Genomic DNA, 17,792 nt, shown 5'->3' with positions numbered 1-17,792 from the left:
TTAAATAAAAAATCACAGAGCACAGTAATAGTACAATAGTAATAGGAACATAAAATTGCACATATTAAAAATAAAATCACACCAACCTTAACAAAAGAAAAACAAAGTAAGTATTACATGAGATGAATTAGAATTTTACAACTTTTTCAGTAATTTAATTTAATAAGAGACAAAGTAATATCAGTGATACTTCAGACAAAACAAAATTTAATATAATTACAATGAATAAATAATGAAATAAATGCCCAATATAAAATCTTTTTTAAAGTTTTACTTCTCTTGCTTTTAGTGAAACAAATTCATCAATTACTTTATCAAAATTTATTTGTTTTGTCAATTCCTGTTCGAATGATAAAATTGCCATATTTGACAATTTTTTCTGAGCAAGTGACAATCTTAAATATGTTTTGATATTTTTTTAGTTTACTAAAGCTTCTTTCACCAGAAGCTACAGTAACAGGTAGTGTTAGGAATATTCTCAATGCAACTTCTAAATTTGGATAGGACTGAACTAAACTATATTCATGAATCGTTTTTAAAAGATCTAAACTTGTAGCTGCTTTAAGGTCTGGAATTAACGTCATTGCCTGATTTTTGAAACTGATTATTTCTGATAAAAAAAGTCTACAGTGTAGACTTAACAATTTGATCTTAAATATAACACATTGTGAAAATAGTTACTAATGAGTAATCGCTGAGTGTCACTGTCATATTATGGTTAAATGGTTTGCAGACATATACCGTATGTTACAGGTTTTCTATATTTACGTATTTAAATATATATTTCAACTTACAGTTTTATACAGGAAGCAGTGGTTAGTGCCACTGTCTGACAGGTCTGGAGTCCTGAATTCAAATCCTGTGCCTAGCCATTGTCTCTAAGGAGTTTAAATGTTCTCCTTAAGTCTATATGGGGTTTTCTATGAGTAATTCTCCCAAATCCCCAAAGTCATACATATTAGGTGAATTGTTGATCCTCATTTGATGTGCAATGGTCTGGTGCTCCATCCATGGTTGTTTCTTAACTTAAACTCAATGCTGCCAGAATAGCCCTGGACTAAACAATGGTGAATTGGAGTAAATAGTTCTAAGAATGTATGCATTAATGTACATTTGTATATACATGTAAAATACTTAGCTTGAGAAAGAGTAGAACATTGTTGTTAAAGTCTCACATCAATAACATCTCCCGGTCTGCATATTTCCACTTGCGTAACATTAATTCTATTCACCCTTCCCTCACTCCCCACACCACTGCTATCCTCGTTCATAGCCTTGTCACTTCTCGTGTCACTTATTGCAATTCCCTTTTCTTTGGTCTTTCTCGCAAATCTCTTTATAAACTTCAACTGGTCCAGAATTCAGCTGCCCGCATCATTACTAGAACCTCCTCTATTCACCATATCACTCCCGTTTTGCAGCAGCTTCACTGGCTTCCAGTTCAGTTCCACATTCAATTCAAAATTCTTCTGTTAACTTTTAAAGCTATCCACAACCTTGCCCCTCCATATCTGTCTGACCTCCTCCATGTTGCCATTCTCTCCCATACCCTTAGATCCTCCTCCTCCATCCACTTGACTGTCCCCTTCGTCCGTCTTACCACTACAGGGAGCACAGCATTCAGTTGCTCTGCTCTCCAGCTCTGGAACTCACTACCATCTGAGCTTAGAAATATTGAATCATTTTCACTTTTCAAATCTAAAATTAAAACTCACTTGTTTAAGACTGCTTTTTCTCTTTGATTACAATTGCTCTATCTGATTTGAATTTTTGTATTTTAGTTTTGTTTATAATCTGTATTTTATCTGTTGTTCGGTGTCCTTGAATGTTTAGAAAGGCGCCTACAAATAAATAAAATGTATTATTATTATTCTTATTAAGGTTATAAATGTATACCAGGCAGGGCTGGGACAAGGGTGAGGCAAATTAGGTACTTGCCTTGGTTGAACAATGGGAAAGGGCGCCAAATTGATGAAAAATGAAAATTAATAAATTGCAAAATAAAAAAAAAGAAAAAAGCCAAATGTATGTTGCAATGTTCGTCAAATACCTTATGCAAACTGACGATTTGCATCAGACGCTCTCGCTCGATACACTCGTTTCCTCGTATGATATAATGAGTAATAGATATTTTAATATCACAACTTAGATGGAGATATGAAAAACTGTGAAAAATTAAAGTCGATGGATACAGAAAATTTTAAAAAACCAGCTTGTGATTTATCCCTTAAATATCCATCCATCCATTATCCAACCTGCTATATCCTAACTACAGGGTCACGGGGGTCTACTGGAGCCAATCCCAGCCAACACAGGGCGCAAGGCAGGAAACAAACCCTGGGCAGGGCACACACACACCAAGCACACACTAAGGACAATTTAGAATTGCCCTAACCTGCATGTCTTTGGACTGTGGGAGGAAACCAGAGCACCCAGAGGAAACCCACGCAGACACGGTGAAAACATGCAAGCTCCACGCAGGGAGGACCCGGGAAGTGAACCCAGGTCTCCTAACTGCGAGGCAGCAGCGCTACCCACTGCGCCACCGTGCCACCCCCCCCCCTTAAATATCCAAACAATATAAATTCTGTACAATTTTTATCTACAGGCTACAAGACTTTATTAAAATTTACCCCAATAAATAAATCAGCTGGGTAAGCATAACATACCTTTCTTTAACACATAGAACTTGTTATTTGCCATTTATTTAAACAACGTTTCAACCCTTGACCATACATTGTTCTTCTCTCTTGTTAAATGAACCCTAGCCTGAAGGAGTCTATTAATTTTTTACATTTAAGATTTCTCACTTAAAGATTTGCCAATATTGTTACTTGTCTTAGTGTGTATATAAACACAGGGAACTCCAGTTTCTGTATTACATCTTGCCTGAAGAAGGGGCCTGAGTTGCTTCAAAAGCTTGCATATTGTAATCTTTTTAGTTAGCCAATAAAAGGTGTAATTTTGCTTGACTTTTCGCAACCCTTAACAGAAAAATGGACAAAAGATAAAATGATATACAAAAACAGGCTGAAATATTAACTTTTTCAGATCCAAATTAAACCTATTTAGATTTGTCATTCTTCACTTGCTTACAGTTATCTAAATTCTGTGTTTTCTTCTTTCTCAGGAAACTTCATTGTTCACGGAATTTCATTCACATGCAGCTGTTTGTGTCTTTTGTACTCCGAGCTCTTTCTGTACTCATTAAAGACAGAATCTTGTTTTCTTCTGAAGACATCTATCATTGTAATGTTGAATGGGTAATTATCTTGTTGTGTGGTGGAAGAATATTAGATATAATATAGTATTTTAATGTTATTGGTATAAACAGTTCTTGTAATTGAAAATACCCTAGGATTTTTTTGTAAATCCAAGTGCTTACTTGGTGTAACAGGCATCACAAAATTAATTAAGTGAGACAGGACATTAATATAGTTGTTACTTTAAGATATAACAAATTTTATAAACTGCACATGCTTTGCCTATCTTAAAATATGTCAAAAGAAAAACAAATCCTGCAAGTGACTCAGAGTTATTTTATGCCATTTATTCATTTCAGTTCATAAATGTATTACTATACCTACATACATTCATTCTCCAACATGCTTAATCCGATTTAAGGTTATGGGGGGGCTGCAGCTTATCCTGACAGCATTGGGAGTATGGCAAGAAACAACCTGCACCCGGTGCCAGTCCATTGCAGATTCATCATTACCATACATTAGTGCAAATATAGCAACTGCACTTACATCAACAAATGAAAAGCATTATTAAATAAAGACATAAACAACATCCATAAGAATAGCATGTGCAGATATTTAATATGCTTGGCCAAGACATGATGAGCAAATGAGCTAGGTTAGGTGTTAGGTGACTTGCATCTACATGGATTTCCAATTTAATATGAGAAACTTTGAAGATTTTTTATAAAAAGTGGGCATATGTTTGTAAGAGCTATAAATGGAACATGCCTTTGTGAAATCCCAGCGATTTTGGACAATTTTCCAGTGATTCATTGAACATACAAGTGTCATCCTGGCTAACCCTACACTTTAACTGGGTGAATGGATGATTGGGAAGAGTGAATGAATGAGTGAATGAGAACATCCACATTCCAATCAAAGATTATGGAAATAAACACAAAAGGACATTAATCACAAAACTGTCTGTAAAACACCCACATGGTGACCTTGAAAATGCCATATTTGGTCTGCCTAATATTACAATAGTCCAGTTGTATTGTTTGATCAGAGCCTTTGCACTTTGTAAGAAAGGCAAATTGCTGCTCCTTGATCCCCTTCTCATTGAATTGAGGCTCATGTTGTGTTACACTTTTGCCAGTGGATAGCACTGCCAGCATATTACCTGAATTGTGAGGGAGCGTCAGTTACGGCACTACGGCCATGTGGCGCGTTTCCCTGAGGGTGATCTGGCTTGTAAGATTCTCATTGTTGCATACCCGAGTGGCTGAACCAGGCCAAAGGGTCGCCCACGTAACACCTGGCTGCGGCAGATAGAGGGTCATTTCTGGAGGATGGGACTGGATTGTGTGTCTGCCTGGGGAGTTGCCAACCAGGATCCCGAGCTGTTTCATCGTGTAGTGGGTGCGGCAATGTATTGTACCAGTGCTTGCTCCCCAACTTGACTTGACTTGACTTACAGAAACACACATCTGCAGCTATCACTGGAATTGTGAAGGTAATGTGGAGTAGTCTGTGGTGGGTTGGCACCCTGCCCAGGATTGTTTCCTGCCTTGTGCCCTGTGTTGGCTGGGATTGGCTCCAGCAGACCCCCGTGACCCTGTATTCGGATTCAGCGGGTTGGAAAATGGATGGATGGATGGATGTGGAGTAGTGTTGAATATGTTGTTAGTTATAAAACAATTTTCCTCCTTTTTGGGCTTGAGTAAACTCAAAAGGCATGGTCTTTGGATTCTCCAGATTTACACGCGGACCACAGGGTTCCACAGTTCCCTCTGATGGCCTCACCAAACCCTCTTCCAGCAACAATCCAAGGTTTTTCTACATAGTCTCCCATTCAAATTATAAACTTTATGTTATATAAAGGCCAATAAATCATCCACGACTGTTAATAAAATCAGGACACGTTGCAGTTATTTCTTAAAAATTGCAGTACAGGCAGGTTAAGTTTCTTGCTCAGGGTCACACACTGAGTCAGTGATAGGGGCTGAACCAGTAATCCTGAATTTTAAAGTACCATGCTTTATCCACTAATGTACTAACATATTGCACTGCATCCATATTATGTTTCTCATGGCTTCTAAAGTTTGTTAAAATTTATCAAACATAAATGGTATTTCAGTTTAATAAACTGGTACATAGTTTGAATGTGTACTACAGTATAGCATAAACATCTGAATTGGTATCTATAATGATGTTCTAGCGCCATCTAGTGACAAATATCCTTGTTTATTAATATTCTTGTAGCTAATAAACGTTTTTAGAAATAATTTGCTCTTAATCAGTGAAGCTAACTTTTAAAACAGAAAGACCAGAGCAGTCACATTATAAAACATGACATTACTAGAACTGAAATCATTTATTTTATTTTTTTGAATACATATGCATATTATTACAATATACAAAATGTATCCCCACCACTTGTGTACTAACTGTACTAATAAAACAATCATAACTGTGATTTAAAGGATTCTGCTTTTTAAAAGCATATTTTATTTTATATTCATTTAGACTGAATGTATAATGTTTGCATAATGTTCCATGTCCAGACCTTTGTGGTTATGTCTCATATCAAAAGTTTTACTAATTTATAGCACAATATGAACGTAGTTTCAGGTTTAGTTACCCTTGCATTGCATTTACCAGTACAACTTCTTGCTGAAATGGTGGGGCAGTGGTGATCGCTGCTACCTTACACATTCAGTGTCATGGGTTCAGATATCTTAAGTGTGTGGAGTTTGCAAGTTCTCTCCATCTCTCTGAAGGGTCTGTAGGGTACTCTGGTTTTAGATCCATATCATCTTTGATGTTTGAGTATAAATAGTGCAAATTTCAATTGGTCTCTGAGGGTCTGTAAAAATGGGTCCTGAGATATACTGGCACCCTGTCCATTGCTGTTTCTGCTTGCACCAAATGCTAGTATAGACTCTGCTGCCCCGACAGCCTTTTATTTGATTAAATGTGTTTGAAAATCTGTATTTGTATGTATGTTTTTGTTAAATTTAACACCTGCATGCTTTCATTTAAATAATGCTGTCAATGTTGTCTGTTGTAATTGTGACATTCATGTTGGATTTATATGCTGTTACTGCAGCCTGATTATGGGTCAGACACCTCAGGCAAACTTCAGTATTTATGAATATCACACTGTTGTTGCATATCTCTTTTTTCTACAGGAGGGATGTAAATTTGCATTATTTTTCTTTCATTACTGCATCATGGCCAACTATAGCTGGCTGCTGATTGAAGGACTTTATCTCCACACCTTATTGGTTGTATCATTCTTCACAGCGAAAAAATATTTTTGGTGGTACATATCTTTTGGCTGGGGTATGTTGATTTTATGTCATATGGATAAAAATAAGAACTGCCAGCGACAATGAAGATTGTTTAAAACAATGGCTAGATTGAAAAAGGAAATTAGTGCCATCAAACATTTACAGAATATATGCCAATACTGTAAAATATTAAACTCTTTAAGAACAAAAGAGCACTTATGTAAATATTTACAAAACTGCCCTTTAACTTTTGTTGTTCAGGCTCTTTAAGACTCAGTTAGAGTTAGCGTGGCTGAGTTTTATCTTTCATTGTGTATCACAGTAGTACTAGGGTCTTGTACCATGTTAGCCATTATGAATGTAGTGAAAAGTCAAGCAAAATGACACCTTTTATTAGCTAACTAAAAAGATTCCAATATGCAAGCTTTCGAGGTAACTCAGGCCCCTTCTTCAGGCAAGAGTCAAGTCAAGTCTAGTCAACTTTATTTATAAAGCACTTTACATACAACAGCTGCTGACCAAAGTGCTGAACATAGGCTAAAATAAATTTTAAACAAAAACAAAATAATAAATAAGTAAATAAAATACAGTAAATGAAACTAATTAAAACATAGTAAACACATCTAAACAGAGTTAAAACAGAGTAAAATCAACTGCTCACACAGGATCAAACGCCAAACCAAAAAGGTAAGTCTTAAGAGCAGACTTAAAAATGGGCAGTGAGGAGGCCTGTCTAATGTGGATCGGCCTGAAGAAGGGGCCTGAGTTGCATCGAAAGCTTGCATATTGTAATCTTTTTATTTAGCCAATAAAAGGTGTCATTTTGCTTGACTTTTCATTGTGTATCACACAAATGCCTTCTTCTTCCAGAATAGTGGTTTTCAAATTCAGTCCTGTGGCCAAAGAACACCAGTAATCACTGACTGTACCACCATGAAAGCAGAAATACACAAAAAACACCCTTCTATTCACTCATTTCCTGAGTCTCCTTAATCCAGTATGGGGTCCTGGGGAGCCAGACCACCCTGGATTTGGTGCCTGTTCATAGCCATTCTTATTCACATACTCACATTCAGTAAAAACATACCGCACAATAGAGTATGATACAGGTTGTGTATCAACCTAAATTATATAATCAGGTGTCGAAATTCTTCAGTGTGGTGCACATAAAGGAGAATTCTGGCAGACCAAAGACAGTTGGCCATGCAGTGCCACCCGGAATCAAAGAAGATGAACACTATCACAGTAAGGTTTACAAAGCAAACAAAAAATTACAAAAAAGTTTGGGGAGGTAAATAGAATAAACATTCTGGATTCAAAACTCCCCACATATACAGTATGTTTTCCATGTACTGTAGCATTTGCACATTGTCTACCAGTCTGCTTGGGTTTTTCTTCCACATTCCAAACCATGTGCTGGTTAAGTTGATTGGAAATTCCAAATTGGCACCTTTAATAATATTCCATCCATCCATTATCCAACCCGCTATATCCTATCTACAGGGTCACGGGGGTCTGCTGGAGCCAGTCCCAGCCAACACAGGGCGCAAGGCAGGAAACAAACCCTGGACAGGGCGCCAGCCCACCACAGGGTGCACACACACACACACACACATACCCACACCCACACACCAAAAACAAACTAGGGACAATTTAGAATCGCCAATGCACCTAACCTGCATGTCTTTGGTCTGTGGGAGGAAACCAGAGTACCCGGAGGAAAGAGAGTGGGGAGCTACTTCAATCACCACCAATGTACAGTTTCCACCTGGATGATGCAACAGCAGCCATTTTTACACCAGCACGCTCACCACACATTAGCTATTAGGTGGTGATATGGTGAGAGAAGTAGACAATTAGAGGCAGGGGATGATTACAGGGCCAGAATGACTAGGCTGTGGTGGTAGTTTAGCCAGGACATCAGAAAATGCCCTACACTTTATGAAGGATAAAGGGATCTTTTATGACCACAGAGAGTCAGGATCTCAGATCTCTCATTCAAAGGACAATACCATATTTACAGCACAATGTCCACTTCACTGTGGCATTGGGACTTACACACAGACCACAGGGTGAGCTCCCCCTGGTGGTCTCATCAACACCTTTTCCAGCAGCAACCCTAGCTTTCATTAGATTTTTCTTCCATCCAAGTACTGGTCAAGCCCGAACATGATTAGCTTCTGGTTTCTACTTTTGTAAGTGCGTCTGTGTTCATAAATGGGTGAGTGGGCCTTACAATGAACTGGCATCTGCCCTGGGCTCTTTCATGCCTTACATGCAATGTCATCAGAATAGGCTTCATCCCCAACAATCCTCACCTGAATTAAGCTGGTTTGAGAATGTTATGCTATGTAATATGTATCCAGATATTACTGCTCAATGGATCCGTGCAGCATTTTTGCCTTAAGAGCCAAGGTCCTCATTATACCATCAACTTAGTGGTAACAAAGCACAGACATTTAATAAATGCAGGCTGATTTTAAATTTGTACTGTTAAATGCATTATGATTTGGATTGGGAGAACTATCAGTAGTTAGAAGTTTGCAGTGTATAGTCATGCACATTGAGGATGTGGTTGGATTGATTAGATGCTTCAGAGGAGGAAGGCAGAGAGAGAGAGAAAAGCCCTTTTAGTCACAATATCTAGACAATTCTTGAGTTAACAATCACAGAAATATACTAGTATTCCACCATTCACAGATTCCAGGTTGATTCTGCAATTTTCCAGGGTCAATAGTGTTTACATTCAGCCATTCCTGGATATAGAACTGGGATAAGCTTGCCCATAAAATGGGAGGGAGAATTTGTTTTTTGTTGTAATTTCTGCTGTTTATCTATACTATAGATCACAAAGTTACATGTTGGTTTGTTTTGCAGGTTCACCAATGATATTTGTTATTGCTTGGTCTATTGCACGCAAACTGCATGATGATGTGGGGTAAGTTCAATCTTCAATGCAGTAATTCAGATCAAATTATGAATCTCTAGTCTCTGGTTCCTGTCATACTGAGCAGGATTGCTTTTGCGACAAACATCAACTGACTCATAATAGTCTAAACAAAGCTTACAGTTCAAATGAGTGGTGAACAGTCAAGCTGTTAGTGATATCTGTTTGACAAGAGTCAATAAACAGTTAGAAATGTAATTTTTTATCAGTACAATGTTACTGACATTATCACTAACCACAACAAAAAGCAAAATTTTGAAACAGTTCTTTTTAGCTGGAGTTTCTGGGCTCCTTCTTCTCTGTGTGAAGGCTGTATTTGACTTGAAGTGATCTTTCACAGGATATAAGCTTACTAGCAAGTCGGTTGACACGAGCACCATCTTAGAACATCTGATAGGTCAGATCCTGCCTAGATAATACACAGGTGTACAGCTGGCCAGCCACAACAAATACTGTATATGTCTACATAATTTACTTCAATAAAAAATTAGAAATGTCTAAAATAAAGGACAAAAATTTTTTTTGAATTAGTTGAGCTTCTAAATTAGGAGTGCTATACTGAGCTCTCCCAAGAAATATGGTGCAGGCAGTGGGTTGTTTTTTACCACTTCAGCATACCGTATTTTATTGCTGATTCCTAACTAGTTGAAAAGTTGTTTATGACATGCAAACAAGAATTTTGTTGTACGCTGCACATGTGACAATACTACCAGTACCACAGCCGCTAAATTAACAGAAGTGAGTTACATCACACTTGTTTAGTCAGTGTTCAAAATTCCCCGTAGCAATCAAGCCAGTCCTGTTATTGCTCCAGTGTTGGCTGAGCACTGAAATCTTTACTCTGGGACTACGGATTATTGTCATAACACGCGACTGGCAAGGATTATTGTGAATGAGAAAAGACCAGGGGCCTCATGATAAACGGTGCGTACGCACAAAAATGTTGCGTACAAACGTTTCCACGCTCAAATCGCGATGTATAAAACCCAAACTTGGCATAAAACCACGCACATTTCCACGGTAGCTCCAACCCTTGCGTACACAAGTTCTCCACTCGGTTTTGCAAACTGGCGGCACCCAGTGTCAAAGCAGTGCTACTATTCCTGTGTGGTTACCCTTTCTTTTTTAGATCCACAACCCTGACGCAGCTTTATAAATACACTGAAATTAACTGCATATTGTTTATTAGTTTAAGGCATCTGATTATAATTAACCTGTAACAATATAATGGTCCACAGAATGGTCAAACTATTCTAAATACCATAGCTGCTTTAGTGTTGTTACTCTCACTGCACCTTCTTCTTCTTCTTTCTGCTGCTCCCTTTAGGGGTTGCCACAGCGAATCATCTTTTTCATTATTACTCTCACTGCACCACTCAGAGTATTTAAATCACTGTATCTGAGTGGGCAATCACAGATCTACAGCAGCTGATTGGAAAGAGAATTATCGGTATACAGCATCAAGCAGACACTGCCTCAGCCATGCTGTCTATTGAACTGCTCTCACACAGCAAATGCTTCAGAGCCTTTCCTGTACGGACCACGCAGTTCAGAAACAGTTTCATCCCAAGAACTATAAATGCAATCAATCAGTCCATCAAGTGCTCCTTGTAGAACTGTTTGTACTTATAAGTGGAATTATATCACTGTAAACTTGCGATACAGTTATAATATTGCGCAACCTGAGCCACTTTATAAAGCGCGTATTTACATATGATGACAAAATCATTTTTAAGATGAAATGCAGCAAAATATGTTTATTATATTATACAGATAAAACTTTAACTTCATTTAAATAATCTATATTGTTAATAATTAAACATGTGAGGACATGGTACCACTGCGCTAGCAAGGATCTGGCACTCTGTTCATGGATTGTTCCTGCCTCGCGCTGTATTCTTGCTGGTGCTGGAGAGACACTGGATGGACAGATGGATAGAATAATTAAACACGTACTATGAAGATATTTCAATGTTCCTTAAAAGTTTTGAAGAATCGGCGTTCTAAGCTTACAGATGGCTTAACGTCTATTACAGAGCTGATTGTGTGGCAATTGGGTATTTGGAGAAAGAAAAGTAAGGACAGGAACTGGGGGTTAGTACGTTTGAAAGAGACAGTACTGCTGCAATAAATTATTTCATCGAAGGTCACACACGGTGTAGCAAGCATCTTGCATAAGACAGTCTCTGGACAGGACACTGCGCCACCGTGTTCCCATGTTTAATAACATGCTTTAACTCCTATCATCATGAAAATTATATCAAGTATACAACTCAGTATTTTAATTATTCAGAGAGCTGTAATATTACGAATGTAATGGATACTGTGTCCTGTCGGAGGAAGAGAAAGCCCGGAAGCACATTGTGATTCACACACATAGAGCACATAGAAGATCAAATACAAACAAAGCATTTAACTTGCTACTTTAGTTACGATGGGATTTGAGAAACTAGTAAATTAAATGATTTTAAGATGAAGTTTATGATGTTCTACTTTAATGACAAAATAAACTACGTGATTAAAGTGGAAATTTTGAGATTAAAATTGACATTTCATGCTTTTTTCCCCACTGTGTGCCTATTTTTGTTTCTCTGTACCATAATAAGCTTTCATATGACACTCAGACAGTGTGCTACAGCTCACCTTTTCACAGCGACTTTGATATGTGACAACTTCTTTATTTCGGGCACTGTGCGACTTTGGGAACTTGAACTTTCAAGTTTCTCCGACACTCTGTGTCACTCGATCAACTTCCTTTTGTTGTTTATACCACTGTTTAAACCAACAAATAATACGTTTTTCCTTGCCTCTACTTGGTATTCGCTGAAATTCTTCTATTTTCCCCCATTCTTTTGCCATTGTCTTTTCACAGAAGGCTGCACTTAAGGGCTATTTATAATGATTTGCATATTCAAAGAGGCGTACTTCTGGGAGGAGTTGAGGCGGGACAGCAGGCGTGTGCACGTGCGTTACTTTTTACACTGATCTGGATTTATGTAGCGGAAGAACGTGGAAGTTGGCGTACGTGTAGATTTATGCACCTGGATTTTTTTGTGCATAAGCACATTTCTGCTTTTGTCCGTATGCCATGTTATAGTGTGAATTCTACGCACAGCGTTATACATGAGGCCCCAGGAGATGATTGGAGTGGAAGGAATTCATGACTGGAGTTTAAGGAGTGGCAAAGGTCTAATGTAAATATATCAATAATCAAGAAATACAATAGTTAAATCCATCCAGCCTCAAACAACTCTGATTTGCATGTTGTCTACTGTTAAAATAGAGCAGATCCTTTGTTCTGTGACAGTGCCCACCCTATCAGACTTCTTGGTCTGTATAATAATGATTTTTATGAGAAAATATACTCTTTTGTATTTAAAAAAATAAAATTTTTAACATATATAGCTAACTAACATATATTAGTGAATTAAAAAAAAGAAAATTTACAAGAACACCAGCCACCATATACAGATACAAATTGTCTCCTTTCACCTCCAAGAGAGTGTTGCCCTCTGCCTCCTGACTCTGACTCATCAAAATGAGGCGGCTTGGTCTCTTTTAAAGACAACCCGAGAACTGCTTCCAGTCTCTTATCCAAGTCATCCAAAGAACGTACAGGTCATGTGGAAACCATGTCAGTCCTCCCTAGTAGCACCCTCTGGCTGTCCTCAACGACCACAACAGGGCTGGACTCCAACTCCCATGCCATCCTGCAGGTGTCCTATTTGGATTCAGTCATGAGGAACACTGCCACCTGGCTGGGTAGGAATCCTACCTTTGTCCCAGCCAGAATGCCTGTCCTTTCTTCCTTCCTAGCACTTACTCTATCTCTCTCTCTCTCTTCATATATATATACTAGGGGTCTTCACCCCCTGCTCACTTCACTTGCTAACCCCCTGTCCTGCACTACGCACCAGCAACTTCACGTCTCTGCCGCTCACGTATTTGGATTTCACTTTCACCAATCAACAAATCATTTAATTCTCGCAGATACGCCTCTTCATTTGGAAGAAACACTACTTTTCCCTGATGGCAACACGAATTAGACGATCTACAAGTCTCTGACTTAAAGTTTAAATCCGAACAATACATTCAATCTCTTTTCGCTGTTCTGTTATTGCACGGTGTAATAATTTCTGTTTGTTTGTGCGCTAATGCGATCTTTATTATAATTTTTTTTGAGACTTTCGAAATTTAGTACTTTCATTATCTCTAACCTGCTTTGCATGTGTACCATGCCAACATTTATGAATTCATTATCATCTACTCTTTGTCTTTTATTTCCAGCCCTGGTCATGGTTAAATCTCTTGGCACAAAGTCTCGTCTTGTGGGACTTGAAAGTATCTCTCTGAAAAAGTCACGTCTTGTCCCAGGATTTTTTTATATAATATATATATATATATATATATACTAGGGGGCTCCACCCCCTGCTCGCTTCACTCGCCCACCCCCGTGTTCGGTTTACCGGATATACAATACAATACAATTTATTTTTGTATAGCCCAAAATCACACAAGAAGTGCCGCAATGGGCTTTAACAGGCCCTGCCTCTTGACAGCCTCCCAGCCTTGACCCTCTAAGAAGACCAGAAAAAACTCCCAAAAAAAAAATGGAAGAAACCTTGGGAAAGGCAGTTCAAAGAGAGACCACTTTCCAGGTAGGTTGGGCGTGCAGAGGGTGTCAAAAAGAAGGGGGTCAATACAATACAGTACAATACACAGAACAGAATAAATCCTCAATACAGTATTAGAAGTACGGAGTAGAATTTCACATTAGATGATATCACATAATATGATTTGGATTTGTTTTAAGTCCTGGAGACCTCATTCATCAAGCTGCCTTCCCCATTTTTCCATTCCACATCTGAAATAGCGCTAATCCGATGAAAGGACCCCTCATTCCCACGTCCCCAGTCATCAGGGATGACTTTACCTTAGGCAGGCAATCTACAATTTAAAGACATTGTTATTTTCTTGGAAATTGTTACATATGCATTATTTTCACTTTTACTTTAAAAACTTTTGTAAAAACAATTCTTGTCCTTTATTTTCAGCCACGTGCGTGGTTACATCTCTTTCTTGCCAGACAAATAATGCTGCTCGTGTTGTGGGGGGGGGGGTCTGAATACACGCTAAGGATATGTCTTTGGATCATTTGCTGTCTTTCTGCTGCTTGCGAGCTGTCTCTTCTGCTTGTCACATGTTGTTGTTTTAAGAGCTGGGAGCACATGATGCTTGTTTGCCAAAAGCAATCCAACAACTGCTTGGTTAGAGGTCTGTGGACTCCTTTTAAATGATGGCTCACTGCCTGGTCTCACGTGACGTTGTAAAAACAATCCTTTTCCTTTATTTCTGGCCCCGGGCGTGGTTAAATTCTTTCTTGCAGGATGTATAATGCTGCTCGCGTTGTTGGCGGGGGGACTGCTGTCGTGCTGCCCTTCGATCTTTTTAAAGCCCGTACAGCTACTGTCATTTTTGCTACGGCCCTGGGACAATCTCTTGGCACCAAGTCTCATGTTTACGGTCCCCACAAGACGCACCGTGGCAAGTCTCCCGGGTCTTTTAAATGTCTTTCGAGAAGATCACATATCGTAGCCTTGCTTTTGCTTCCCAGATTTTTTTTTATAGATAGAGAGGATATATATATATATATATACACACACATACACTGCCCTCCATAATGTTTGTGACAGAGGCACAATTTTCCTTGATTTACCTCTCTTCTCCACCGATTAAAATTACAACTCCAACAATTCATGTGTAATTAAAGTGCACATTGCTGACTTTAATTGAAAGGTATTTGCATACACTTCGGTCACACCATATAGAAATGACAACACTTTTTCTACGTGGTCCCCCTGTTTCAGGACACCATAATGTTTAGGAGATAGCAATCATCAGCATAATTGTATGTCTAATTTTGTAAGTTGCCTTGGATAAAGGTTTCAGCTAAGTAACAATATACAGTATGTGTCTTAATCATTATAGAACATCCATCCATCCATTATCCAACCCGCTGAATCCGAACACAGGGTCACGGGGGTCTGCTGGAGCCAATCCCAGCCAACACAGGGCACAAGGCAGGAACCAATCCCAGGCAGGGTGCCAACACACTGCAGGACACACACAAACACACCCACACACCAAGCACACACTAGGGCCAATTTAGAATCGCCAATCCACCTAACCTGCATGTCTTTGGACTGTGGGAGGAAACCGGAGCACCCGGAGGAAACCCACTCAGACACGGGGAGAACATGCAAACTCCATGCAGGGAGGACCCGGGAAGCGAACCCAGGTCCCCAGATCTCCTAACTGCGAGGCAGCAGCGCTACCCACTGCGCCACCGTGCCGCCCTACTTTAATATTTGACTAATATATTTTTATATTATGCCTAAATGTTTAATGTGTTTATTGTCTGTGTTTTCATACTGTTCTGAGGTTAACTTTAGTGTGGCCACTGCATAAAAGACCCCTTCTGATGTCTGCTCATAGTGGCATCGACTTCTTGTTACAGACCATCTCTTCAAATTATAGCTTAACGGGTTATAGCATCATTACCATTCATTTGAATTCTTTTGATACCAATGCTTTATTAAAATAGTTCTCATAACATAGACTTTAAGATTGAATTTGATTTTATATTGAAACTTCATATTGAGAAGTGCCCACACTAAGATATACAAATACCTGCCTTAAGATTTTGTTTAGGTGATGCTTTCAAAACACAAAATATTCCGTACAACTTTATTTATGGCTTGAGAAAGCTTATTTCAACTAGTACATTTTGTATATAGTATTTTCCTTTTTTAACATGTGACAGTGGCTCCTGTTAGCAAACAGGTCCTCAGTGGTCAGTATGAACTATTAAAATGGCAGTGCATGAATGAGTGTGGATCATGCCTTAATGTACTGCCTTTTCAAAAAGGCGCTCTGAGCAGATCTCCATCACACACACTTCTGATACAAAATATTTAATAAATAAAAGTGTGATATCAGTCTCTTTGGTTAAATAAATATTAATATAACACTGAAAATGCTCCAACTTTGAAAAAGTTAACACAATCCCAGAAAGCACTTGAATGATATGCAATTTTCTGAATTCTTAAAAAATAAGAATGTGCTTATTTTGCTGCGATTACAATAAGTAAACTAAAAAGACACTAAAGTTTTCTGTAATTTAAATAGTGTTAACAATATTTTTTCATAATTTTTGAAGTATTAAATTTGTTAATGTAAGTGAAATTTTATATTATATTATGAACAATTTATGATATGTGACTTGCCACACAACATGAAGTCCACTGTTCACATCCTCTCCATGTTTGTGTGGGTTTGCTCCCATAGTGCAAAGACAGACATGCAGGTTAGGTGAACTGGCGATCCTACATTGGCTTCGATGTGTGGGTGTGTTCACCATGTGATAGACTGGCATCCTGTCCCAAGATTATTCCTGCTTTGCACCTGATGCTTAGATGTAATATCTGTCCACCCAAGCCTAAACATCAAACTCTGCTGAAGGCAGGAACTGTAGTTGATAAAGGGAAAGCAAGGGTCAAAATACAATGAGACAAAACATCCATCCATCCATCCATTTTCCAACCCGCTGAATCCGAACACAGGGTCACGGGGGTCTGCTGGAGCCAATCCCAGCCAACACAGGGCACAAGGCAGGAACCAATCCCGGGCAGGGTGCCAACCCACCGCAGGACACACACAAACACGCCCACACACCAAGCACACACTAGGGCCAATTTAGAATCGCCAATCCACCTAATCTGCATATCTTTGGACTGTGGGAGGACACCGGAGCGCCAGGAGGAAACCCACGCAGACATGGGGAGAACATGCAAACTCCACGCAGGGAGGACCCGGGAAGCGAACCCAGGTCCCCCAACTGCGAGGCAGCAGCGCTACCCACTGCGCCACCGTGCCGCCGAGACAAAACAAAACCATTCAATTAGAAACCACAGGGAAAAACACAGTCACACATCACAAACCAAAGTGATCAAAAATCAGGAAAGCAAACCAAACATTAGGGTTTAATCTACTTAGAAAGAAGCTAACTAACGCTAGAGAATTTTGTGTATGTTGAGGGATCACTTGAAGGTACAAACACCACCATAATTATAGTCTTTGTCCAGTGACATCACAAGTGTGACAGCACAGTCACATGATCAACACAGAAGCATTGCATAAATAACACAAGTAAAGACAGTTCAATTCAAGATGTAAAACAGGTGTCAGAATATGAGTCTCTATGTAAATAAAACTTAAATAATAGAAAAATAATACATAAAAGTGTGTATACTACAAATATACAATAAATTAGCTATGTATAATGACATTATTTAGAATATACCT

The 17,792-nt window shown here is 38.8% G+C and overlaps 1 protein-coding gene across 3 annotated transcripts in view; it reads left to right on the top strand.

Moving 5' to 3' along the window:
• LOC114656693 (secretin receptor-like) overlaps positions 1-17,792 on the top strand; it is a 63,500-nt gene that overhangs the window by 30,264 nt on the left and 15,444 nt on the right. For all 3 annotated transcript variants that reach the window (XM_051930954.1, XM_028808325.2, XM_051930955.1), the window contains exons 6-8: positions 3,131-3,263; positions 6,380-6,533; positions 9,359-9,419. In XM_051930954.1, coding sequence (XP_051786914.1) covers positions 3,131-3,263; positions 6,380-6,533; positions 9,359-9,419 — 348 coding nt within the window. The remainder of the gene's footprint in view (positions 1-3,130; positions 3,264-6,379; positions 6,534-9,358; positions 9,420-17,792) is intronic.

This window comes from Erpetoichthys calabaricus, chromosome 8 (genome assembly GCF_900747795.2).
Source record: "Erpetoichthys calabaricus chromosome 8, fErpCal1.3, whole genome shotgun sequence".
Classification (NCBI taxonomy): domain Eukaryota; kingdom Metazoa; phylum Chordata; class Cladistia; order Polypteriformes; family Polypteridae; genus Erpetoichthys; species Erpetoichthys calabaricus.
Note: the sequence above shows the minus strand (reverse complement) of the source record. Positions and strands in the feature narration are given on the sequence as shown.